A 22,292-nucleotide genomic window follows, 5' to 3' on the forward strand; every position below is an offset into this window, starting at 1 on the left:
ACTGGGACAGCAGCAGTGGGCTATAGTGGAAAAATCAGCCACGGTTCCTGCTTCTGATCCTAATTAGTGGTCTGTGTTTGATAGCAGATGTGTGTTGGATCTTTGTTTCGGAAAGGATTGGGCTCAGCTCTCATGGCCTCCAAGCACTGTCTAGACTCAACTATAAAGTGTTGACATTTGTATGTTTGTACCCCAGTGTGATTCAACAATTTCAGAGAAGAAGGAAAGATTTTTTTTTTAAATCCTTTTGCTTTCATTTTCTGTTTCTGTTCTCTCTTTTTCCAGCACTTTTCTCCATTCTAATTCTAAATGCTTTGGATTCTTGCTGGGATCACCATTTACCCAAGTGGCAGTTCTTCATGTGTGAGCCTGAGCAGCAATCATTTTGAGGCTATTGCACCACTACAGCATCACAACTGAAGCCCAGTGCTGTCTTCATCTGATATTGACATGTATACTTCCAATATATGCCACTTGATATTGAACATAAAACCTGTAGTGCATTTCCTTTTCTTATCTCAGAGGTGCTGAGACCAGTTATCATACCCTACTATTGCCCAACTGAAATCCGCTAATTCAGTAGCCATCTAGTATCAAAACTTGGACTTTCATGGTCTATATGGCTCAGCTATCTCAGTGACTTAATCTGCTGAGTTCATTGGAGGAGCCTTTTTTTTTTAGTTCAGCATTTTATTAAAATGTTAATGCTCTCAAATACCTGAAATTGACTGTTTCTCATCCTTCGTCTTTTGCAAAAATAAATGCAACCAGTTTTCTTTTGAGTGGTACCTGTAAACTGAAAGCAATTGCAATATGTAATTTGAGTATTCGAAGAACACATCCAGCATGTGTCCATTCCTCAGTTCCTGTTCAGTGATGGATGCATAGAATGGCAAAGTAACCAAGCTGGAACATGTTGATACAGTACTGAAAATGTAACCAGGATGAAAATTCTGCCCAAATCAAACACAGGAATATAAGATTTGAAAAATACCTCAACCACTAAACTTAAAACAGTACAATGACGTCAAATGTGGAGAAACGGAATCGAGTAACTTAGCAACTACAAGGGGAAATCTGCTAGATATAAATAAAAATTATCTTTATACTTAAATCACAGTTTTTCATCTTCCCCTCCTGGATTTGGAACCTGTGTTGCAGACTTTTAAGTGGAATTGCAGTTACTTCCACCATCTTCTATATCATAACCATCTCCACAGATAACCATAACCAAATGTTACTTGTATTTACCTCAATTTTGTTGGCTCTCTTCTTTTATTCCCTCCTCCTCTGCCTACCAATTTTGGACTCTGCTGCTCACTGAATAGACTCTGAGTCACTTGTAGAGGCCCTTTCCAGAGGAAAATTTGGGCACAAATGTGGAGGAAATCCAGGAATTCTTTACACTTTAGAAAGAAAGGCTTTGGGACACGAAATGGAAATTGACAAAAATATTTTGTTATGCACTTTAGTTGCATTGCGCGATTATATGTGTTCCGTTTTGATTTAAATGCATGTAAAATGGATGAAGTCTAAGCTCTGTTTTTGTCCGCAGGTCACAGCCAAGTTTGCCATCATGTTCATCACTGTACAGTACAATGTTACATACACCAATGTAGGTAAGAGAAAGCCATTGGATATTTATCATGATGAAGTTAACATGAATGTGTAAAAACAAATTCTATCAGACCCCTCAGCGGAGTAAGTAAATCTTAGAAACCAATTCACATGCATATTGAGGAGTCTTTCCTCCATAGTGTGCTGCATCGCAAAAGTGGTCAAAAGCTCAAGTTACCAGCATCTGTTAAGTTAATGATCTTGATTGGATGTAATCCTCTGACAAATCACCATTTTTAAAATGGGAAAACTGCATCCAGTAAGCACAAGAAAAACTGCCAGTCATATCATTTAAGATATTTTTGAGCTAACCCAGTTTTTGCTCATATTCATTATGGCATTGTAAACCTACAAAAAACATTAAATAATTCACATTAAAATTATAAATATTACTCATACAGTTGTCTGTACACTGCCATGCCTGCAGCAATTGTTTTCGCCAGAGGCCTATCCCAGTGTTCAGGGCTTGGGACTTGATCTTCAGTTGCTTGGCTGGAATTGTTAACTGCTGTTTTCCTTTTTATATGTTTTGAGTTCTGTTTGAATACTTTTTGCCAGTTATTTCTGGTCTTTTAGTATTGATGTGACATTTTTTTCTTCTGAAAATCAGCTTGTGCTTACATACATGCCCTTTGATCTCACTCTGGGTTGTTTCTCCCACATCCAACTGCAAGGGGTATTTATATGCAGTTTCCACAACAAAGCTGATATTTAATGTACAGTTTTGTGAAGTGTTGTGCAATTATTGGAAAATTTGGAGCATATTTTTGAATTGCAAATTTAGATCTAATCATTTATGTTTTACCAAGCATTTTATTCTATGACTATCCCATGACCACAGTTAGTTAAAGGATGTAGAGGCCAAGTACATTATACCATGTAAATAAAATATAGATGTGTCTTCCTTTTTAAAGCTAGAAGGTGCAGTTGCTCTATGTTCTTGAAATGAATGTTGCATTCACTTACAGGTCAGGATGCAGTAGAGAACAGTGTGTTTATTTGATTGACAGGTCCATTAATAAGCTTGAGTGAGTTTGGAACAAGGTGTTCTTGAGAGAGGAAACCAAAAAACACCCGGCATTTTAAGAATTCTTTGCATCTGTAAGAGCCAAGTGTAGGACTTACAAAGTATAAATTGTATTGGACAAATCATTATGAAGTTTCAACTTCCCGATGTTTGCATCTAGATTGTTCAATTCTTTTAAGCTGTTTTAACTTATTTCTTTGTGGTCTGCTGCAGCTGTTGTGGAAATTGTAAATCAAAGATGACGTGACCCGTGCTGGTAGTTGATCATGGAAAAAAGGACTTAATTAGATGTGGTGAAATTAATTGTCCCATATTTTTAAAAAATTAATTGAAGTTTGAACAGAGAAATGTCACAAAGTGTATGACCATGAGGTTGTATGTGAAACTTAATATATTAATAGCTTTATGGAACAGTTAATTGCTTATATTAACACTAAGAGTAAAATTTCTTTTCTACTATAGTTCCACCAGGGCCCTTGGCTCCTGACCTTATTACAACCTTGGTCCAAACATGGACAAAAGAGCTGAACTCGAGGTGAAGTGAGGGTAACTACCCTTAACATCAAGGCAATATTTGACCGATGGTAGCATCAAGGAGCCCTAACAAAATTTAAGTCAATGGGAATCGGGGTGTTCGGGGGTGGGGTGTGGGTGGTGGAAGGGAATACTCTTTGCTGGTTGGAGTCATACCTAGCACACAGGAAGATTGTTGTGGTGTTGTAGGCCTAATTATCTCAGCGGCAGGACGTAACCGCAGGAATTCCTCAGGGTAGTGTCCTTGGCTGCTTCAATGAACTTACTGCCACCATAAGGCCAGAAGTGGGGATGTTTGTTGACAATTGCAGAGTGTTCAGTATCATTCACAACTCCTCAGATACTGAAGCAGTCTGTGCCCTCATGCAGCAAGACCTGGACAACAGTCAGGCTTGGGCTAATAAGTGGTGAGTAACATTCGTGCCACGCAAGTGCTAGACAATGACCATTTTCAGTAAGAGAATCTAACCATTTTCCCTTGACATTTAGTGGCATTACCATCGTTGAATCCCCCACTATCAACATCCTGGAATTACCATTGACCAGAAACTTAACTGGACCAACCATATAAATATTGTGGCTACCAGAGCAGGTCAGAGGCTGGGAATTCTGTGGTGAGTAACTCACCTTTTTTCCCCAAAGCAAAGCTTTCCCCAAGTTGCTAGTCAGGAACAGGATGGAATACTCTCCACTTGCCTGGATGAGTGCATCTACAACAACACTCAAGAAGCTTGAAGTCATCCAAGACAAAGCAGTGCATGTGATCGGCACCCCATCCACCACCAGTGCGCGGTGGCAGCAGTGTGTACCATCTATAAGATGCGCTGCCGCAACTTGCCAAGCCTCTTTCGACAGCACCTTTCAAACTCAACCTCTGCCACCTAGAAGGACAAGGGCAACAGACACACTGGAACGCCATCACCTGCAAGTTTCCCTCCAAACCACACACCATCCTGACTTGGAAATATGTTGCCTTTCTTTCACTGTCGCTGGATCAAAAATGTGGAACTCCTTAACAGCACTGTACCTACACCACATGGACTTGTACAGAAGGTGGCGCACCAGCACCTTCTCAAGGGTAATTGGAGTGGCCAACAAATGCCGGTCTTGCCAGCAATGCTCATGTGCCATGATAGAATTTTTAAAGAAGTATACAGATTCACTGTTTGTGACCTGGAAATTTCTATAGCATTATTACCAGTAGATTTTTAAGATATTCAGGGACATGAGTCAGTGAGTGGGGAACTGAGTAAGGGAGAGGGGCATTTGAATGAGGAATGCAAGGCCAGTGAGCAGAACCATTGGGTGGGAGCTGAAGTAGAATGGAACACAACAGATAGCCCAAATTGAAGTAGATATGGAGCAAAGTTGGTGTCTTGATACCTGGGAACTGAGTATGGCAAAGCCAGGTCTTTGTGCTGGGATTGGTGGCAGAATCACTGTATATAATATAAGGTATATTTATGTTAATTGTATATTATTTGTGTTTAATTGCAGTAAGTTTGTGGGCATTGACTGGGGATTCACTGGTGCCCCTATAAATAGGCACAGACTTAATCTGTGATGGTGGGGTTAAGAGGTAACTGTGTAAATAAATGCATATAAAAGTCTTTAAAGTTTGGCTCCGGTTATATCCTTCACCAGCTGGTTTTCTGGAATATTGTATGGTAGCAGGGAATGGTTGCCTAAATTGCCTAATATTGGAAGCTAAGAAAAAAAAAATTCAGGCAGAAAACTATCATAGTATTCATTGTGGGGAAAATAGTAGAAAGCAAGTGTAAATTGTTGGGGCATGATTACCCTCTGATCTCAAAAGTATGAGCCATATGACCTACCAAAGAGGAAACGAGGTACGGCCTTGGCATTGTCACTTCCTACAAGAAGTAAAATCAGAAGTATTTTGTGATCTGGATGTCCATCATGGATAGTGATGAAGGTTTGGATCTTCTATTGGAGTTCTTGGATGAAGCTTACAAGCAAGGTGATCTATTAAATGTGTATGAGACATGGTTGGACTTGGATAGAGAGAGATTTTGTAAAACATTGATCATTCCATGGAAGAATATATCATGAACTTTAACAGATTATATAGAATATTGACAATTCAATTTGGGGATCCCTGGATAAATACCAGCTTTTTAAATTGCTGGTTTGTGCTAAGGTAGCTCATAGGGACTGGCTCCTGGTTCTAACTGGTGTTCGGTTCTCTGAGAAGGAGACCCTGTTGGATCAGCTGTTAGCTGCCATGAAAGAATTCCTGGGGAAACAGTCATTTCCTTTAGCCTTCATGGAACAAATGGGACATTACATGGTGTGACAAAGAATAGAGGGCTCATTGATTGCCAGATTTCAAAATGGTCCAGATACTGGGCGCAGGTGTCAATACAGTGGAAAGATTAAAGACAGTCAGAATAAGGTGAGAGCACCTTAAGCAGATCTGGCTATTACAGCAGAAGACCGAATTGGAAAGGCAATAATAAGTGAATGAATCCCAAGAATGCCCAAGGAACAGTTAATAGCTGCTTCAGGTGTGACTCAAAATATCATTGTGGTGAACTGCACAAAAGGAGAGGCAGGATCCTTGAAATGACACATGACAAAGAGAATTCTCAGGAGTTTCATGCCTGTGCTGAACGTGTTGATTGTGGACTTCTTTAACTGTGCAGTGCTGGATAGTGCTTGCACTTTGATAGTATACAGAACAGATTGCTTAAAGTGTTAGTTTGATTCTCCAAGTAGTGAGGATTGACACAAGGTTAAGGAATATAAAAGTACTAGGTAGGCTGTGTGGTAGATTGCGAGCAAGATAGCTGTAGACTGCAGGAAGATATTGATACAAAAACAAGAAATGCTGGAATCACTCAGCAGGTCTGGCAGCATCTGTGGAAAGAGAAGCAGAGTTAACGTTTCGGGTCAGCGACCCTTCTTCGGAAGATATTGATAGTCTGGTCAGATGGGCAGAAAAGTGGCAAATGGAATTCAACCTGGAGAAGTGTGAGGTGATGCGTTTGGGGAGGTCAACAAGGCAAAGGAATACAAGATTAATGGGAAAATACTGAGAGGTGTAGAGGAAGTGAGGGACCTTGGAGTAAATGTCCACAGCTCCCTGAAGGTAGCAGGACAGGTCAACAAGGTGGTTAAGAAGGCATATGGAACCCTTTTCCTTTATTAACCAAGTCTCTAGTGAGAAACCTTTGCTGTTGAGTAAACCTGCAATGAAAAGGGCAAGGAGCATGTTAAGGTTATTGTTTTTGGAAAGTCAGTGGATCAGCAGTTTACCCAGTTGAGACATAACATCAAAATGTTAAACAAGTGTTAATGATTAAGAATTAGAGGGAAAAAAAGCAAGTTGTCCTAAAGTTATAGAGGCAATTTGCTCACCCTACTTGTCAAATGTTAAAATTCCCATTACAAGATGCAGATGTGGTTGATGGAGAATATGAGAGGATAATAGAGTGGCGCAGTGGTTAGCACCGCAGCCTCACAGCTCCAGCGACCCGGGTTCAGTTCTGGGTACTGCCTGTGCAGAGTTTGCAAATTCTCCCTGCGACCACGTGGGTTTCCGCAAGGTGCTCCAGTTTCCTCCCACAGCCAAAGACTTGCAGGTTGATAGGTAAATTGCCCCTAGTTGTAGGTAGGTGGTAGGAGAATTAAGGGAAGGTGGGGATTTGGTAGGGCATATGGGATTAATGTAGGATTAGTATAAATGGGTGGTTGTTGGTCGGCACAGACTCGGTGGGCTGAAAGGCCTGTTTCAGGGCTGTATCTCTGACTCTAATAGAAGGGATTATTGAGAAGTGTGAAATCTGTAAAAAGTATCGTAGGATGCAACCACATCCTGTTGTAAGCCCTCCTTCGGCACGTGACTTTAACAAGGTAATTGCCATGGATCAAGAGGTATGGAACAAAGGTAGAAATATTTTCATTCTACATTTTGTATACCTGGAGACCAGATTCAAGGAGAAAAGGGTTATTTTGGACAAAATCATGGTGAAATAGCTGGGGACCAGACTTGAGGTACCAGTGAAGTTTCTGGCTGACCATGGAGGGGAATTTGCCATTGGCAAGTTCAGAGGTGTGTGAAATCATTAATACCGCAGCTGAAAGATCTTTCAGCAGTGGACTCTGTGACGTGAATCGGCGGCGATCGATAAAATGCTGCATAAAATCTTAGCTGATCAACCAGACTGCAAGATGACGACCCTTTTGGCGTGGGCAGTTCATGCAAAGTATTTACTCCAGATGGTTGGAGGATATATAGTCCCTATCAATTGGTCTAAGGGCAAAATCCCAAATTTCCTTCTGTGTCATGTGGTAGTCCTCCTGCTCTAGAAGGTACTACAATTAGTGCCACTTTTTTTTTGGACGTTTTGAATGCTTCTCATGCAGGGAGATGTGCTTTCATCATGGCTGAGATCTTAGAGAAAATTTGGAGAGCACTGAGGCATCGTATAAGACCATCTGAGATAGAATTTAATTCAGTTAATTTGGTGTATTATAAAAGAGAGAGCCATAAGAAATGGAAAGGCCCTGGAAGTGACCTTTCTTCAGGTCACTGACCTGAAACGTTAACTCTGCTTCTCCCTCCACAGATGCTGCCAGACCTGCTGCGTATTTCCAGCGTTTCTTGTTTTTATTACAAGGGATTATATAGCTGGAGGGTGTTTGGAGTTTATTCTGAGGTACCAGATAAAAGGAAGCCAGCTTTGTCACAGAGATGGATTTGTACTAGAAAAGCCCTTGCAGCTGGTCCTTGCAAAGCTAAAACGAGGTTAGTTGCTCGGTTTTTGAAGAGTGACTGGGTGATACAGATGTTAGAATGGCTTCTCCTACAGCTGGAAAGGTAATCTTGAAAATCTTTTTAGCTCTTTTGGTCACACGTTCATGGGAGTGTAAATCAATCGAATAAAAGCTGCATTTCTGCAGGGTGATACTATTCAGTGAGAAGTATTTCTGAAACTGCCCAAAGAGGCAGCAGATGCAGAAGGAAAACAATGGAAATTAAAATGTATCTGTGGCCTGAATTGTGCTTCCAGGGTGTGGTATTTTTCATTGAGCTTTCTTTTGGTGAAAATTGGTTTTGCTAACTAAAAGCAGATCTCTCAATGTTTTTATTGATATCATAAAAGGAAATTTTCAGGCATCTTCATGATGCATGCTGCTGATTTTGATTGCGGTGGTACTGCAGCATTTGAGAAGTGTGCTATTATGATTCAGGTAGAATTTAAAACTGAGATTCAGGCTTCTGGGCTTTTACATATATTGGTTTAGGTAGGTCCGGAATAACTTTAAATCATCAATCCTATTTAGAGAGTGTTACTCCCATCCTGGTTAATTGTACTAGGTCCTCACAGAAAGATGTTATATCTAGAGATAGAGCAATTGTGAAGCATGATTGGTCAGTTGAACTGGTTATGCACTTAGACTAAACCAATATGTTAGTTTCTGATGTGTTGGAGTGAAGTACTGCAATGAAACACCCTAAAGTTGAGAATGTTTTAAGGGATAATAAAACATTGAAAAAATTAAATCTGGAGAAGTGTGTACTTAATTTCCTATCCTTGCATGACCCAAAGAGCCTGAAACTAGTCATTTTTAGTGATGTTTCACATGCTAATCTTCCTGATGGATATTCGAGGTGAAAATGGGAAATATTATTCCTTAACTTGGGAAGCTAAGAAAATAAAAGGGTTGTTAAAAGTACTTTGGCTACTGAAACACCAGCTCTTGTGGAGGCCATGGATATGGGATTCTAGTTGTCCAATATTTTAAGTGAGATTCTGTACACTGGGAATACTGAAGATGGTATACCCATTGAATGTTATGTTATCATTTTATTGTGGGATAATGTACCCTCTAAGAAAAGTGAGAGTGAGAAAAGGTTTTTGTCATGCAGGCCCCCACCTGCCAAGAATGAAGCACACATATTTCGCCTCATGAACATTGATTTTTAAATTGTTACTGGAGTAAAGAAAGAACTTGTTCTTAAAAAAAAAAAAGCCCAGTCCTGACAGTACTTGAAAAGGACACTTACTGCTCCAATTTAATCCACAATGGACTTTTGATTACCAGACGTTGAAGGTGGAGAGGCTAGCAGTCCAGGTTAACTGCTAAGATGGCCAAATACACAAACATGTGGACGGACCAGTTTAGTCACGTGACTAACTGGCTGTTGGAGTTTTTTTGAATTTGAATTTGCCCAGAGAAATTGAACTCTGAAAGCTGTTTGCTCCTGGATGGAAAAGACCTCTCTCCTGTCTGCTCTCATCTCGCGCTCAGCAGCTTCAAAAACCATTGAAGGCACATGAACCCCAGGAGAGAAAAGTCTCCTACATTGAACAAGGTTTAAGAAGAATACTGGGCCCCAACGTAAAGCAAGAATTACCTACAAGCCAGAACTACCTACAAAAGGACTACAGTGAACTCTAAGCACAGTAACAAGAAAATCTTCTGATATTGCCTCAAACCTCTCCACTTTATTTTACTTCTCTTTTCTGTCTCTATTTGCATGTGCATATCGCGTATGTATGCTAGCATGGGACGCAGTGTGTATCCATAGGTGTTAACCAAATTAGAGTTTAAGTTTTAATAAATTTCACTTTTCTTTAAACCTAAGAAGGCCTGTTTGTGCTCATTTCTTTGCCTTATAATTGGAAATCAGCGAACAAGGATTCACCAAGGGGGAGCTCAAAACACAGTGTGTTTAAAAATTAAATCCTGTTACAATACAGGTGAAGGCTCAAAGGGACCCCTAGACACCTTTCTCACCTGGTCGTAACATTATGGATTGACCTTGCCGGCTTGAAAAAAATGCTGGAGAGAAAGGCAATCTATAAAATTAAATGGGTGGATGCACATCATCAACTGTCTGATTTACAGAAATAAATGCTTTTACAAAGAAATTGTTTGGGGTCCTAGAGGGAGGGTTGTCTTGCAATGTAATGCTTTGTACAGAAAATGAATTTTTTGATTTTAATTTCTTTAGAAATTTAGGTTGCACAAATAAACTCTACTTTTTATTTAAAGAGAGAGAAGGAAATCTGTTAGTTGTATATTGATGTTTAATTGTAGGCAGGTCATGGGCATTAACTGGGGATTCACTTGTGTCCCTATACATGGATACAGACTTGAATTGTGGTCATGGAGTTAGAGGTGCTTGCCTGTAACTGTAACTCTGTAAATAAATGCTGATAAAAGTGTGTAAAGATAGGCTGCAGTTATATCCTTCATCAACTTGCTTTCTGCAATATAACAATTTGTACTATCACTGCTCATTATATGTATGATTTTGTATATACTAAGTTGCATTGTTTTTCCTGTCACTTATCTTAGAATGCAAAGAGTCACACTGTAAGAATCCTGGGAAATCCCTACATTGAGCTTTCTTGCTAATTAATGAAAACTAATTTGAATACTATGGTTGTACCTTAATTTCATTGTTGCACTTAATCTTATACTGAACTATTTTATTCCTGCTTGTGATGCACCCTGGGTAAAAGCAGTGGAGAGGTGACTTCCTGGGGAATTGTGGCTTGAGTCTTTATTGGCCAAATGGTAGAAAGGAAACTTTCAGCAGAAATCTTGCAGAGCATGAAAACAGGCAGGCTTCTGTATGGGAACTGGAAGTGTTATAGTCAGGTGAGGAGGAATCGAAGGGCTCCCCTCTTTTCCCTCTCCTTGTATGACCACAACAGATTTATTTCTTTTTCCGTGGATATACTTGCCAATTCAGTGAGTGTTTAACTGTTTACGCGCCATGATCATAAAAGAGCCAGTCGGACAAGTTTTCTTGTATTTAACAAATAAAGAGGTTAACTTTATTGTACTTAAACCAATCTAAGTAAAAAAATAATAAAAATATGCTCCATCCCTCCCCCTCTCTACTCCTCTACTCTCTACTCTCTACTCTCTTCTCTCTACACTCTCTCTCTCTACTCTCTCTGTCTCTCTACTCTCTCTCTTTCTCGTTCCCTCCTACACATACATGCATACACACACACACACAGGTTACGGATTGGGGAAGGATAGGTTGGTCAAATTAGTGTTCCAAGAAATAAAAGGGGTATACAGTCTGTGGAGGTTGATGACTAAGCTGGCTTCAGGCTGAATTCGGTGGCGTTGAGGCTGCTGGTTTGAAGAGATGGATGCTGATTCAGTGATTCTCTAGGAGACAGCAATGTGATTGAATTCCTTCAAGGGAGATTTCTGTCTGTTCTTTCCAGAAAGTTCTCCAAACAGTTTAGCTGAAGGAGGTTTCTGTCTCTCCAGCTCCCCCTCAGGTTTATGTCTTTAAGCACGGTGAGCATCAATAGGTGAACAGACTAACACAGATCAATTAAACCATTGAACATTACAGTCTGCAGCAGGGCATGTGCATCGGTGCTCACGGTAAGCAGCCAGAGTTCCAAGCTTGCAAGGCTTGAGTGTTTCTTCTCCATATTCAGACTTCCAGCCATTTAAAAAAAAAAATCATCCTTTGACCTAGCACATGTTTGTGACAGAAGATAAACACCATAGCAGAATTTCAGAAACCCAGATGTGAGTTAAAGCTGAGCCAAAATAACTGGATGCCAAGGTCACCATGTTTTCCTTGCTTTGGCCAGGACTAGCATTGTAATGTTTGTGAGCTCACAGGAGTCTGAACTTGGGAAGCCAGAGATCTTTGAGAGTTTGACCTGGGTGGGCAGACAGGTGGTTAAATGACATATTTTGTAATTTTGACTTTCAAATAATAGCAAGGTAATGATTAGGTTAAATTGGTCTCCATAAGCTTTGCTGTATAAGGAAAGTATAAGAAGGGACACTCCAAGCACTGAAATGGTTAAGATATTACGAGTTGATTGACTGACACTAAGGTACCTGGGGCAGGACCAGGGAGTAGTTAGGGGCAGATCACTCTTCAACCCGGGGCTTAACGGCACTGCTGCTGTTCTTTGATGCTACTGCTCAGACATTATGTGTTGGGTCTTCGTTATACTGAAAAAAATATAACCACCGTCACCAATCAGGGTTATCACTTTGAATCATTTCAGAACTTGAGAATAAGGGATTGAAGGGTTAATTGACTGATACCCTGAATTCCAAAAAGACTTAACACAAAATTCACAGCTATCCACACATAATCACTATTGGTCATAATAGTAGTTTTTGAATTGTTCCACCAGAGAGCTGATACAGATATGATGGACCGAATGGCCTCTTCCTGTGTTGTAAACTTCAATGATCCTATAGCTACCTTGAGCTATTGCTTTAACATATAATCAAAACATGAGAAAGTCATGACCATCCAATTTCTTGTCGTACACAACTGGGATTATTTTTATTTGGTTTGTTTTAATACATGTTGTTTTTATCTTTCTGTGAAGCCGCCTGAAAAATTCCAGGTGTCTAAAAGAGGAGTAGGTCATTGACAGGAAACATGGTTGCAGACATTATAAATACAGAAAAGCAACTGTATGGTTCAGTTTTGATGGTTGTTGTGAACTATGTAATTTTTAAAGATGTGTTTTATTAAAATCTTATTTTTGGTATTCCAGCCTTAGGTTACTAACCAAACAATATATAATAAAGGCGTTTAAAAAGATTATTTTGTTATTCCTTTAAGTTCCTTCCAGTCAGTTGCTTTGTTGGTAGCTGTACTTTGTTGATTCTTGGTTAGTAGTTGGCATACCTGTTTACCACTTGTTTTTTTAGTAGGTTCTCTGAGTTTTACTTTATTTGGCTAAAATTTCATTTAGAAAAATCAGGCGTGAATGATGTGACACTGCAAGTGAGATACTGGAGAGTACAAGACTTAGATATAACTTATATTATTGGACACTTTTGTTACGACGGGATGAGAAAGAGGTCTCAGGCTGCCTCTGGCCCCTTTCCTAGTTGGCTGTAACAGGGTTCATCTTTTAAAACACTGTTTTTAGCTTAGTACCTCAGTGAGCCCTTGCTCACTGCTCTCTCATTGTAATTGCAAAGGAACTACTGACAGGTTTTGTTAGGCTTAAACAAGAAATATTTACGTTTATTAGCTTTCTCACTCTAACTGAGTTTAAAATTGCTAAAATACATGGTGTAATCACACTAGAATGCACAAGATAAACACACACACAAATAGATACAGAGGGGGAGAAAGAATTAAAGGAGGAGGTTTGGAGTAGTAAATGGATTTCAGTTACTGTCTTTGGTTTTGCTGTAAAGTCCTTGGTTGAAATTGCGGTCTTGTAGTCCTTGCTGTGGCCCAATGCATGCTTTCAAACTTGCTTCTCTAGTACCAGGAGGCTGAAGAGATCCTCTGTCTTGAGGCTTAAGCTGCTTCCGTGGTCCTTGGGACATTGCTTGAGAGAGAGACAGGGAGAGACCTTCATCTCTTTCGTCTTCAAATTGCAATCTGCTCAAACCTTTCTGTGAGGCATAATTCAAACAGTTCGCAGTCTGGCCAGCAGGTAAGTCATGTGACCAGCTCTTTGTTTGAAACAGCATCGTCTGCGAGGGTTGTTGATTCTCAAAGTTCTCCAGTCACACACAGTGGGGCGTGGAGCTCTGGCTCTTACAAAGACAAAGAAGGTTTATTATTATGATTTCCTAGACCAATCTTGTTAATTGAATTAGTGAGCACTCCTATTGACTCTCTGTTCAACTGTCTCTCAGAATGCAAATGTGTGGCCTTGTTTCAGCTTTCCAACTCTGTGGTCTTTTTTAAAACAAGTTCTGTGCAATGTCCAGCAAAAGGGTTCAAGTAATGTTCCCTCTGACAAAATTAATGTTTCCATTTGGCAGGGTTGGTTTCTGTCGCACTTGGCTTTTTGTTTCATGCTTGCAGTGATAGTCGAAGATTATATTATCCAATTTTTTTAATGTTTGGAATCTATTCTAGTAATTATCAGAAACTTTATTATTCCAAACTGAGAGAGAGTTTGGAATTCAAAAAAAAATTGATATCCAGAATTGATAAGTAAATGGGTTCCCTGGCTGCACAAGATTATTTTTGATGATCTATGTTGTTTGTTAAAAATCCTGATGTATAATAGTATATTTACCAACGTACCACGTCAACAACACAGGCAGTCCATTATTTAACCGTTTTTTTAAAAAAAACATTGATTTGAAGATCAGTTTTTTCCATAATTAACGAGTCATTTTGTACATGTTACAAACAAGCTAACCCAGTTCCATTTCTGAATGGAACCATCCTTGTGGCTCTTTCAGTGAGATTGCAATTTAGTGCCTAACTATGTGCAGTTTACTGATACGAACTTAAGACCACTAGGGCCTATAAGCATTACAAAATGGTAAGGTGGGTGGGGAGAAGAAGTGGACTTTTATTTGATCATCATGTGCGAGTTTACAACCCAAATCTCAATCTTGAACTGCTCCAACAAGGGCAGAAGTAGTTGGCTTGGTTTTTTTTTCAATGTTTTATATGAGAGAGGGTGGATAGTCTAGTCCTGGGTTATGGACAATGATTTCAAAAGGAAATTGGATGGACACTTGAAGGAAATAAACTTGCAGGGCTGCGGGGATCGAGTGGGGGAGTGAAACTGACTGGATTGCTCTGCAGAAAGCTGGCAAGGATTCAATGGGCCGAATGGCCTCCTTCTATGCCGTAAATAACTCTATGACCTGAGTCAGCTTAGAAGGAATCAACCTAATCTTGGATCAGTTCAACATTGGATGTTTGTTGTGCTCTTGGAATGTTTTAGAGATGGCCATTTTTTGTCAGCAGAGGACTCTGTCATAGAATGGATTTTTGATCCTGATGCCTCCGTTTCTTCCTCTGCACTTCTTGTGAAGATCTCGTTGAATATTGTGTCAGCGACTTGTTGGCTGTTATCAGGATTTTGCTCAAAACAGATGGCCTTGATGTGCAGCCAAGAAGTTTTTTAAAAAATTGTTTAAGCCTTCTCACCTTTGAGTCAGAAGGTAGTGGGTTCAAGGCCTACTCTAGAGACTTGTGCACATAATCTAGGCTGACCCCTCAGTGCCCTGAATATTTCAGATGGGACATTAACTGAGGCCCCATTTGTTCTCTTGGCGATGAGAAAGAACTGGTAGCACTATTTGTCGAAGAACGGGAAAGTTCTCCCTGATCAGGATTTATTCCTCAAACAACATCATTAAAACATTATCTGGCCATTATCACTTTGCTGTTTGTGGGATCTTGCAATGTACAATTTGCTGCATTTCCTACTTTACAACAATGATTACACTTAAAATGTACTTAATTGGCTGTAAAGCTCTGGGATAATTGCAAGTTCTTTAGTTACAGTTTGCTACCAATGTATCCATAACCACAGTAAGGACAGTTTAGGGGTCTCTTATTTGAGAGTGCTGTTACGAGCTTAAATAGATATTACTTCACTACATAGCACAGATATACAACATGCTTGCTAATAACATTCAATATGAGGTCTGAAATCAGGAGACTCCTCTCCTGAGGCACAAATTAGAGAGTTGGGTATAGGCACCTAATTCACAGCGCTCCTGATTTTCTAATCATTAAAATCAATAACAAAATTTAATCGTGCCTGAATCGACTGACACCCTGACCTCCATGCTCGACACACCAATCTGCTGTCCTGCCAGATGTGGCTGTGCTGGGAACAAGATCCAGCAATTTTGGATTTATGATCGCAATTTATTGCTAAGTGGATTTATGTATGCTTAATCCTTTATTTTCTTCTTTACAGATGAAGGAATCGATTCTATCAGCTTCTATGAATATGGCTTTAAAGACTTCGCCACCATATTCTTTTACATGTTGATAGCTATCATTCTACATGCTGTGATACAAGAGTATATTCTGGATGTAAGTGAAAAGCTGCGATGCTGTTTCTTTGCAAATTTGGTTATAGCTCCTAGGAAAAATTTGATGCGGGTGACTCATAAAATTTGTCTGTGTTAGTCATACATACTGTATTTGAAAAGGGGGAAGTACTATAGATCCTCACCGATCAGAGAATTGTAAATACCTGTATCTTTTTCTCCTTCTGTTGCAACTTCCTACTAGCTATTCACAACAAAAACAGAAAATGCTGGAAATACTCAGCAGATCAAGCGGCATCTGTGGAGAGAAAAGCAAGAGTTAACATTTCAGGTCAATGTAGCTATTATTTTCTTAAGTTACAACATTGAGTAGAATAGCAGCCTTCAATGTCCAAGGATGGTGGTGTAAGTTCCAAATCAGTTCAGTTACTTTTCCATGCTGCAACATTGAGTGACCGAAGGGTCCAATTCTTGAATGACAGGGCCAGATGATAAAGCCTGCACAGTATAAACTCTTGAAGTCTGATACACTTTCCTCTGCTCTCTTCTCTTTCCTTTCTCTTAGCCTCTAGCTCCCCATATCTTCCCATCTTGTGATATTGATGTTGAGTTTTAAGTTCTCATAGGAAAGAGAAGAGAGCAGAGGAAAGTGTATCAGGCTTCAATTGCAAAACTCTTTAAACCTGAGCCTAGATTGGCCCAACGACCCTGAAACATCTGCGAGTTCTTCATGCAAAAGATTGCTTGGAATACACCCTTCTTCTATCTGATGTAGATGACCAAGCTACTGCAAGTATCTGTGTTGGAGCGAAGTTATTAGACATGGCAGCTTAGCTTCCTCAAGTACTTTGGTGTCATGCACTTTGTGATATTATTTGATATTTAGAATATGGAAGAGACAGAGGGTGTGGAAAATGTCTCGTCTTTAGGTGGTCCAGGTCTTGCTGGCGTACAGCAGCCTGCTCAGAATGCACATTTAGGAGACCCATATCTTGCATGTTCAATGATCTCCTATTTTTCCCCCACACTTGCTTGGTCAGTTGGAAAAATATGGTTATCACCTTTCTGATGCAAGAGTTTAGCTTGTTGTCTAGACTTGATCTCGGGTGACAGAACTTGTGTACATCTTCTAGCATTCTGTTAACTGTTGAAACTTCTGAAACCCTATTCCATGATCACTGTCTTGTCTAGATTGACGGTTAGTCCAAATTCATCACAAAAGAAAATGAAAAACTGTTGCCAGGGATCTTTTCCAATTGCTGGGGAGTATTGGTTGAACCAAACACTCTTCTGTTCTGATTTGATCCTTCCATTGTGGTACAAAGATTGCAGTCCAGTACAGTAGTAATCAATTTGACAGTTTTGTCATCTGTAGTGGTGTCAAACAGTGATATGTTTTGACCCCAACAGTCTTCAGTATGTTTTTCACTCTACTGCATCTTTATGCTTTCTCCTCCACACTGAAGGTTTATTACTCCATACAAGATCAGGTGGAAAATGCTTTATTATTGCACGCCCAAGATCAAAAAGTAAAGTCAAACGTGTTGATCAAACTTCTTTTCACCGACTATGCAGTGCTCATTGCACGCAGTGAAGTTACAACGGTTACTGTGCTTCGAAAGTACTTCATTGGCAGTGAAGCATTTTAGGATGATCTGAGGTTATGATAGGCAATATGTAAGTACATTTCTTTAACTTTTTTTTTTCACTTTTATTTTACTTGTATGGACTGCAGTGGTTCAAGAAGGCAGCTCACCACACCTTCTCGAGGGCAATTGAGGATGGGCAATGAATGCTGGCCTGGCTAGCGATGCCCAGATCCCATGAATGAATAAAAAAAAATCATTGGCATTTGATTCACAAGTCCTGAAATAGAAAATTTTATCAGGACATCAGAATTTTGCACTGGAGCTATGTCAGATCATGGTAACTTTTATAATCTGTGATACTTGAGCTGACTGTACTGTAGCTGGATTTTAATCCATCAAATCTATGTTCTAGAATCCCTATTATTGATATCACCAGAGGAAAACTTCAAAACAAAAACTACTATTGATTTATTTAAACAAGTTGCACAAGTATGGAGGGCGCTAGCTATGAAGAGAGGTTGAGCAGATTAGGATTATTTTCATTAGAAAGACGGAGGTTGAGGGGGGACCTGATTGAGGTGTACAAAATCATGAGAGGTATAGACAGGGTGGATAGCAAGAAGCTTTTTCCCCAGAGTGGGGGATTCAATTACTAGGGATCACGAGTTCAAAGTGAGAGGGGTAAAGTTTAGGGGGGATATGCGTGGAAAGTTCTTTACGCAGAGGGTGGTGGGTGCCTGGAACGTGTTGCCAGCGGAGGTGGTAGACGCGGGCACGATAGTGTCTTTTAAGATGTATCTAGACAGATACATGAATGGGCAGGAAGCAAAGAGATACAGACCCTTAGAAAATAGGCAACATGTTTAGATAGAGGATCTGGATTGGCGCAGGCTTGGAGGGCCGAAGGGCCTGTTCCTGTGCTGTAATTTTCTTTGTTCTTTGTTCTCAAGCAGAATAGCAGATTACTTCCTGCTTTACATGTTAGGCAATACTTTCTTATATACATCTAGGAGCTATACAGTTCTAAATATTTGAATAGGGTTAATGGTAGACAGGGCTATGTATTTTTTGTGAGAGGAGAAGACGACGGAGAGAGAGTTTTCAGGCACTGTACTGTAATGTTTAATACCTGGGGAGAGAGGGGAAGTCCAGCCATTCCAATATCAGCAGTGGCAGTGCAGCACCTGAGGAAAAGCACCTTTGCAAATGTAGAGTTGATAAGCTCAGAAGCAGAGAATCAGGAGTCATTCTCTGATGTGAAGGAAAATAATGCATATACAGTTGATATGACTATGCAACTGTTACTCCTGTCTGGAAAAAATTGATGACCCTTTTATAGGCAGATGCAGATTATCTGGAGAAACCACGTCTGCTAGAACTATAGTTTGCTTACTTCCTTCCATTTCCCTGCCTCTTTGTTATCTTTCTGTCCACCTGATGCCATTCCCCCTCCCCACCCCCGCAGTGGATTTTTTTTGCTCCCTGAAACCAATATCTCTTACCAGGAGAGCTTGCTGATAGACAATGGTCTGCTCTTGCATACATCCCACTTGAACAATTTTTGAGCAGCACTGGTGAAAGCTTGTGAGCACAGTAGCTGCCAACCTACACATCATCCAGAGTTGGTGTACGACATATTGAGATCCAAGACAGGAGAGGAACCAAAAAATACCAGAGAAAGATGTTCAGAATTACCTTGTGTTTTCTACTATCTAACCAATTACCAATCTAATTTGTAGCTTTATCTTTGCCTGTTATCCTGTTTCTGGAGCTTTAATTGCCAGTCTTGGCTTTGTGGTAGCACTCTTGTGTCTGAGTCAGAATGCCATAGGTACAAGGCCATGCCAGAGACTTAAACATATAATCCATTCTGACACTTCAGTGCAGTACCGAGAGGGTGCTGCACTGTTGGACGTGTCGTACTTTGGTTGAGTTGTTAAACAAAGGACCCAGCTGCCCTCTCAGGTGAACGTTGAAGTTCCATGGCATCATTCAAAGGAGAGCAGGGGAGTTAAAACAGCAATGTAGAAGATAGGAGCAGGAGTAGGCCATTTGGCCCTTCGAGCCTGCTCCGCCATTCATTATGATCATGGCTGATCATCCAACTCAGTAAACCTGTTCCCGCTTTCCCCCCGTATACTTTGATCGCTTTCACCCCAAGAGCTATATCTAATTCCTTCTTGAAAACATACAATGTTTTGGCCTCAACTGCTTTCTGTGGTAGTGAATTCCATGGGCTCACCACTCCTCTGGGTGAAGAAATTTCTCCTCATCTCAGTCCTGAAAGTTTTACCCCGTATCCTTAGACTATGACCTCTGGTTCTGGACTCTCCCACCATCAGGAGCATCCTTCCTGCATCTATCCTGTCAAGTCCTGTTAGAATTTTATAGGTTTCTATGAGATCCCCCCCTCACTCTTCTGAACTCCAGTGAATATAATCCTAACCGACTCAATCTCTCCTCATACATCAATCCTGCCATCCCAGGAATCAGTCTGGTAAACCTTTGCTGCACTCCCTCTATAGCAAGAACATCCTTCCTCAGATAAGGAGACCAAAACTGCACACAATATTCCAGGTGTGGCCTCACCAAGGACCTGTATAATTGCAGCAAGACATCCCTGTTCCTGCACTCGAATCCTCTCGCTATGAAGGCCAACATACTATTTGCCTTTTTTACCACCTGTTGCACCTGCATGCTTACCTTCAGCGACTGGTGCATATTCATCTCACAACTAACTTCATTAAAAACAAATTACGTAGTCATTTATCTCATTGTGGGACTTTGCTGTGAGTACTTCATTAGCTGTGAAGTACTTTGGGGAGTCCTGAAGTTGTGAAATGTGTTGTATAAATGCAAATTTGTTCTTGTACAGAACTCGGCACAATTACTTCCTTTTATTATGGAGCAATATTTTTCCTATTAATGTTAAACTATTAAGGCCTATAATTCAGCATGTGCCTCTTGATCCTCTGATGCAGATATACCAGCAAATTGGCACACTACTGGATAAGGAGGTTCCTCCAAGTGTGTCTGGAGTACAGTCCCTACTGGGTGCAGGCCAACAGTTGCAACTTCAAACTGCAAAATATCTGACTTCATGGACACTGCGCAATATTACTATAGTGTTCTGATACTTTCTTGTGACTTCATTGAGCTTTGGAAATTCTACTATTTCAGATTCTATTTGTCCACTTATTTCATTCTCAGATGTATTCTATTTAAACCATTCCATTGTTTTACTACTATTCAAGCAGTATAGTTGCATTGGTGATTGTTTTTTGCACACATTCCATAGGACCTTGGGTAAAACAATTGAATGTTGATATTCATATTAACAGACGGTTATATAAAACGAAAAGCCTTGCGTAGTGCAGATCCTACACATTTAGAAAAATGTTTGGAAAAGGTGCCTTACTAATGCGTATGATGGACACTACCAAAGAGGTGATTAGGATGTATAACATCCCAGGATTTTATTTTATGATTGACAGCAAGAATGACCATTCATGCATTATGTCAAGAGCTGATGTTGCAGACCCTACCCCCTCAAACAGTAGTGGTAATGTGGGGCATGGTATTAATCAGGAGTTTAGAGAAGCATGTAGCATGGGTAATACAGTAATCATGGGTGACTTCAATCTTGGGGTAAACCTAATTGAGCACTAATGCTGTGAAGGACGAGTTTCTGCAGTGTGTTAGGGATGGTTTTCTAGAGCAGTATGTTGAGGAACTGACTCGAGAACAGGCTATTTTAGATCTAGTATTAAGTAATGAGAAAGGGCTTATTAATCTTGTTGTAAAAGAACCTTTAAGGATGAGTGACCATAATATGATAGAATTTTACATTATGTTTGAAAGTGAGGTAATTCAATCTGAGTCTGGGTGTTAAGTTTGAACAAAGGAAATTATGAAGGTATGAGGGGCAAATTGGCTGAGGTGGATTGAGAAAATACATTAAAAGATATGACAGGTACATAGGCAATGGATAGTCATTAAAGAAATATCATACGGTTTACAGCAACTATGCATTCTTTCAAGGCACAAAAACCCCAAAAGTAAAGGCAGTCAACCATGGATAGTTAAGGAAATTAAGGATTGTATAAGATTAAAAAAGGCCTGTAAATTGCCAGAAGTAGAAGTATACCTGAGAATTGGGAGGATTTTAGAGTACAGCAGAGGACGAAGAAACTGATTAAGGGAAAATAGATTAATGTAAGCTAGCTAAAAACAGACTGTAAAAGTTTCTATAGGTACGTAAAAAGGAAATGTTTGGCTAAGACAAATGTGGGGCCGTTACAGGCAGAGTCAGGAGAATTTATAATGGGGAATAGAGAAATGGGCAGAGAAACTAAATGATTACTTTGTGCCTCTCTTCACTGAGGAAGAAACAAGAGATCTCCCAGAATTAGAGATCCAAGCGATTTGGGAGACTGAGGAATTGAAGGAAATTAGTATTGGCAAGAAGGTTGTATTAGAGAAATTGATGGGGCTGAAGGTTGATAAGTCCCTGGGACATGATATGCTACATCCCAGAGTGTTGAAAGAGGTAGCTATGGAGATAGTGGATGCATTGGTGAACATCTTCCAAAGTTCTATAGATTCTGGAATGGTTTTTGCAGATTGGAAGGTTGCAAATATCACCCACTATTTAAGAAGGGAGGGAGAGAGAAAACAGGGAATTACAGACCTGTTAGCCTTGCATCAGTCATCGGGAAAATGCTAGAATCGATTCTAAAGGATGTGATAAATGGACATTTGGATAATAA

The 22,292-nt window shown here is 40.0% G+C and overlaps 1 protein-coding gene across 1 annotated transcript in view; it reads left to right on the forward strand.

Moving 5' to 3' along the window:
• The window catches only part of LOC137378259 (translocating chain-associated membrane protein 1-like 1), a 125,205-nt gene that overhangs the window by 45,632 nt on the left and 57,281 nt on the right, over positions 1-22,292 (forward strand). Inside the window, exons 2-3 of the mRNA XM_068048501.1 lie at positions 1,556-1,619; positions 15,859-15,977. Coding sequence (XP_067904602.1) covers positions 1,556-1,619; positions 15,859-15,977 — 183 coding nt within the window. The remainder of the gene's footprint in view (positions 1-1,555; positions 1,620-15,858; positions 15,978-22,292) is intronic.

The sequence above is a fragment of the Heterodontus francisci genome, chromosome 16, assembly GCF_036365525.1.
Source record: "Heterodontus francisci isolate sHetFra1 chromosome 16, sHetFra1.hap1, whole genome shotgun sequence".
Taxonomy (NCBI): domain Eukaryota; kingdom Metazoa; phylum Chordata; class Chondrichthyes; order Heterodontiformes; family Heterodontidae; genus Heterodontus; species Heterodontus francisci.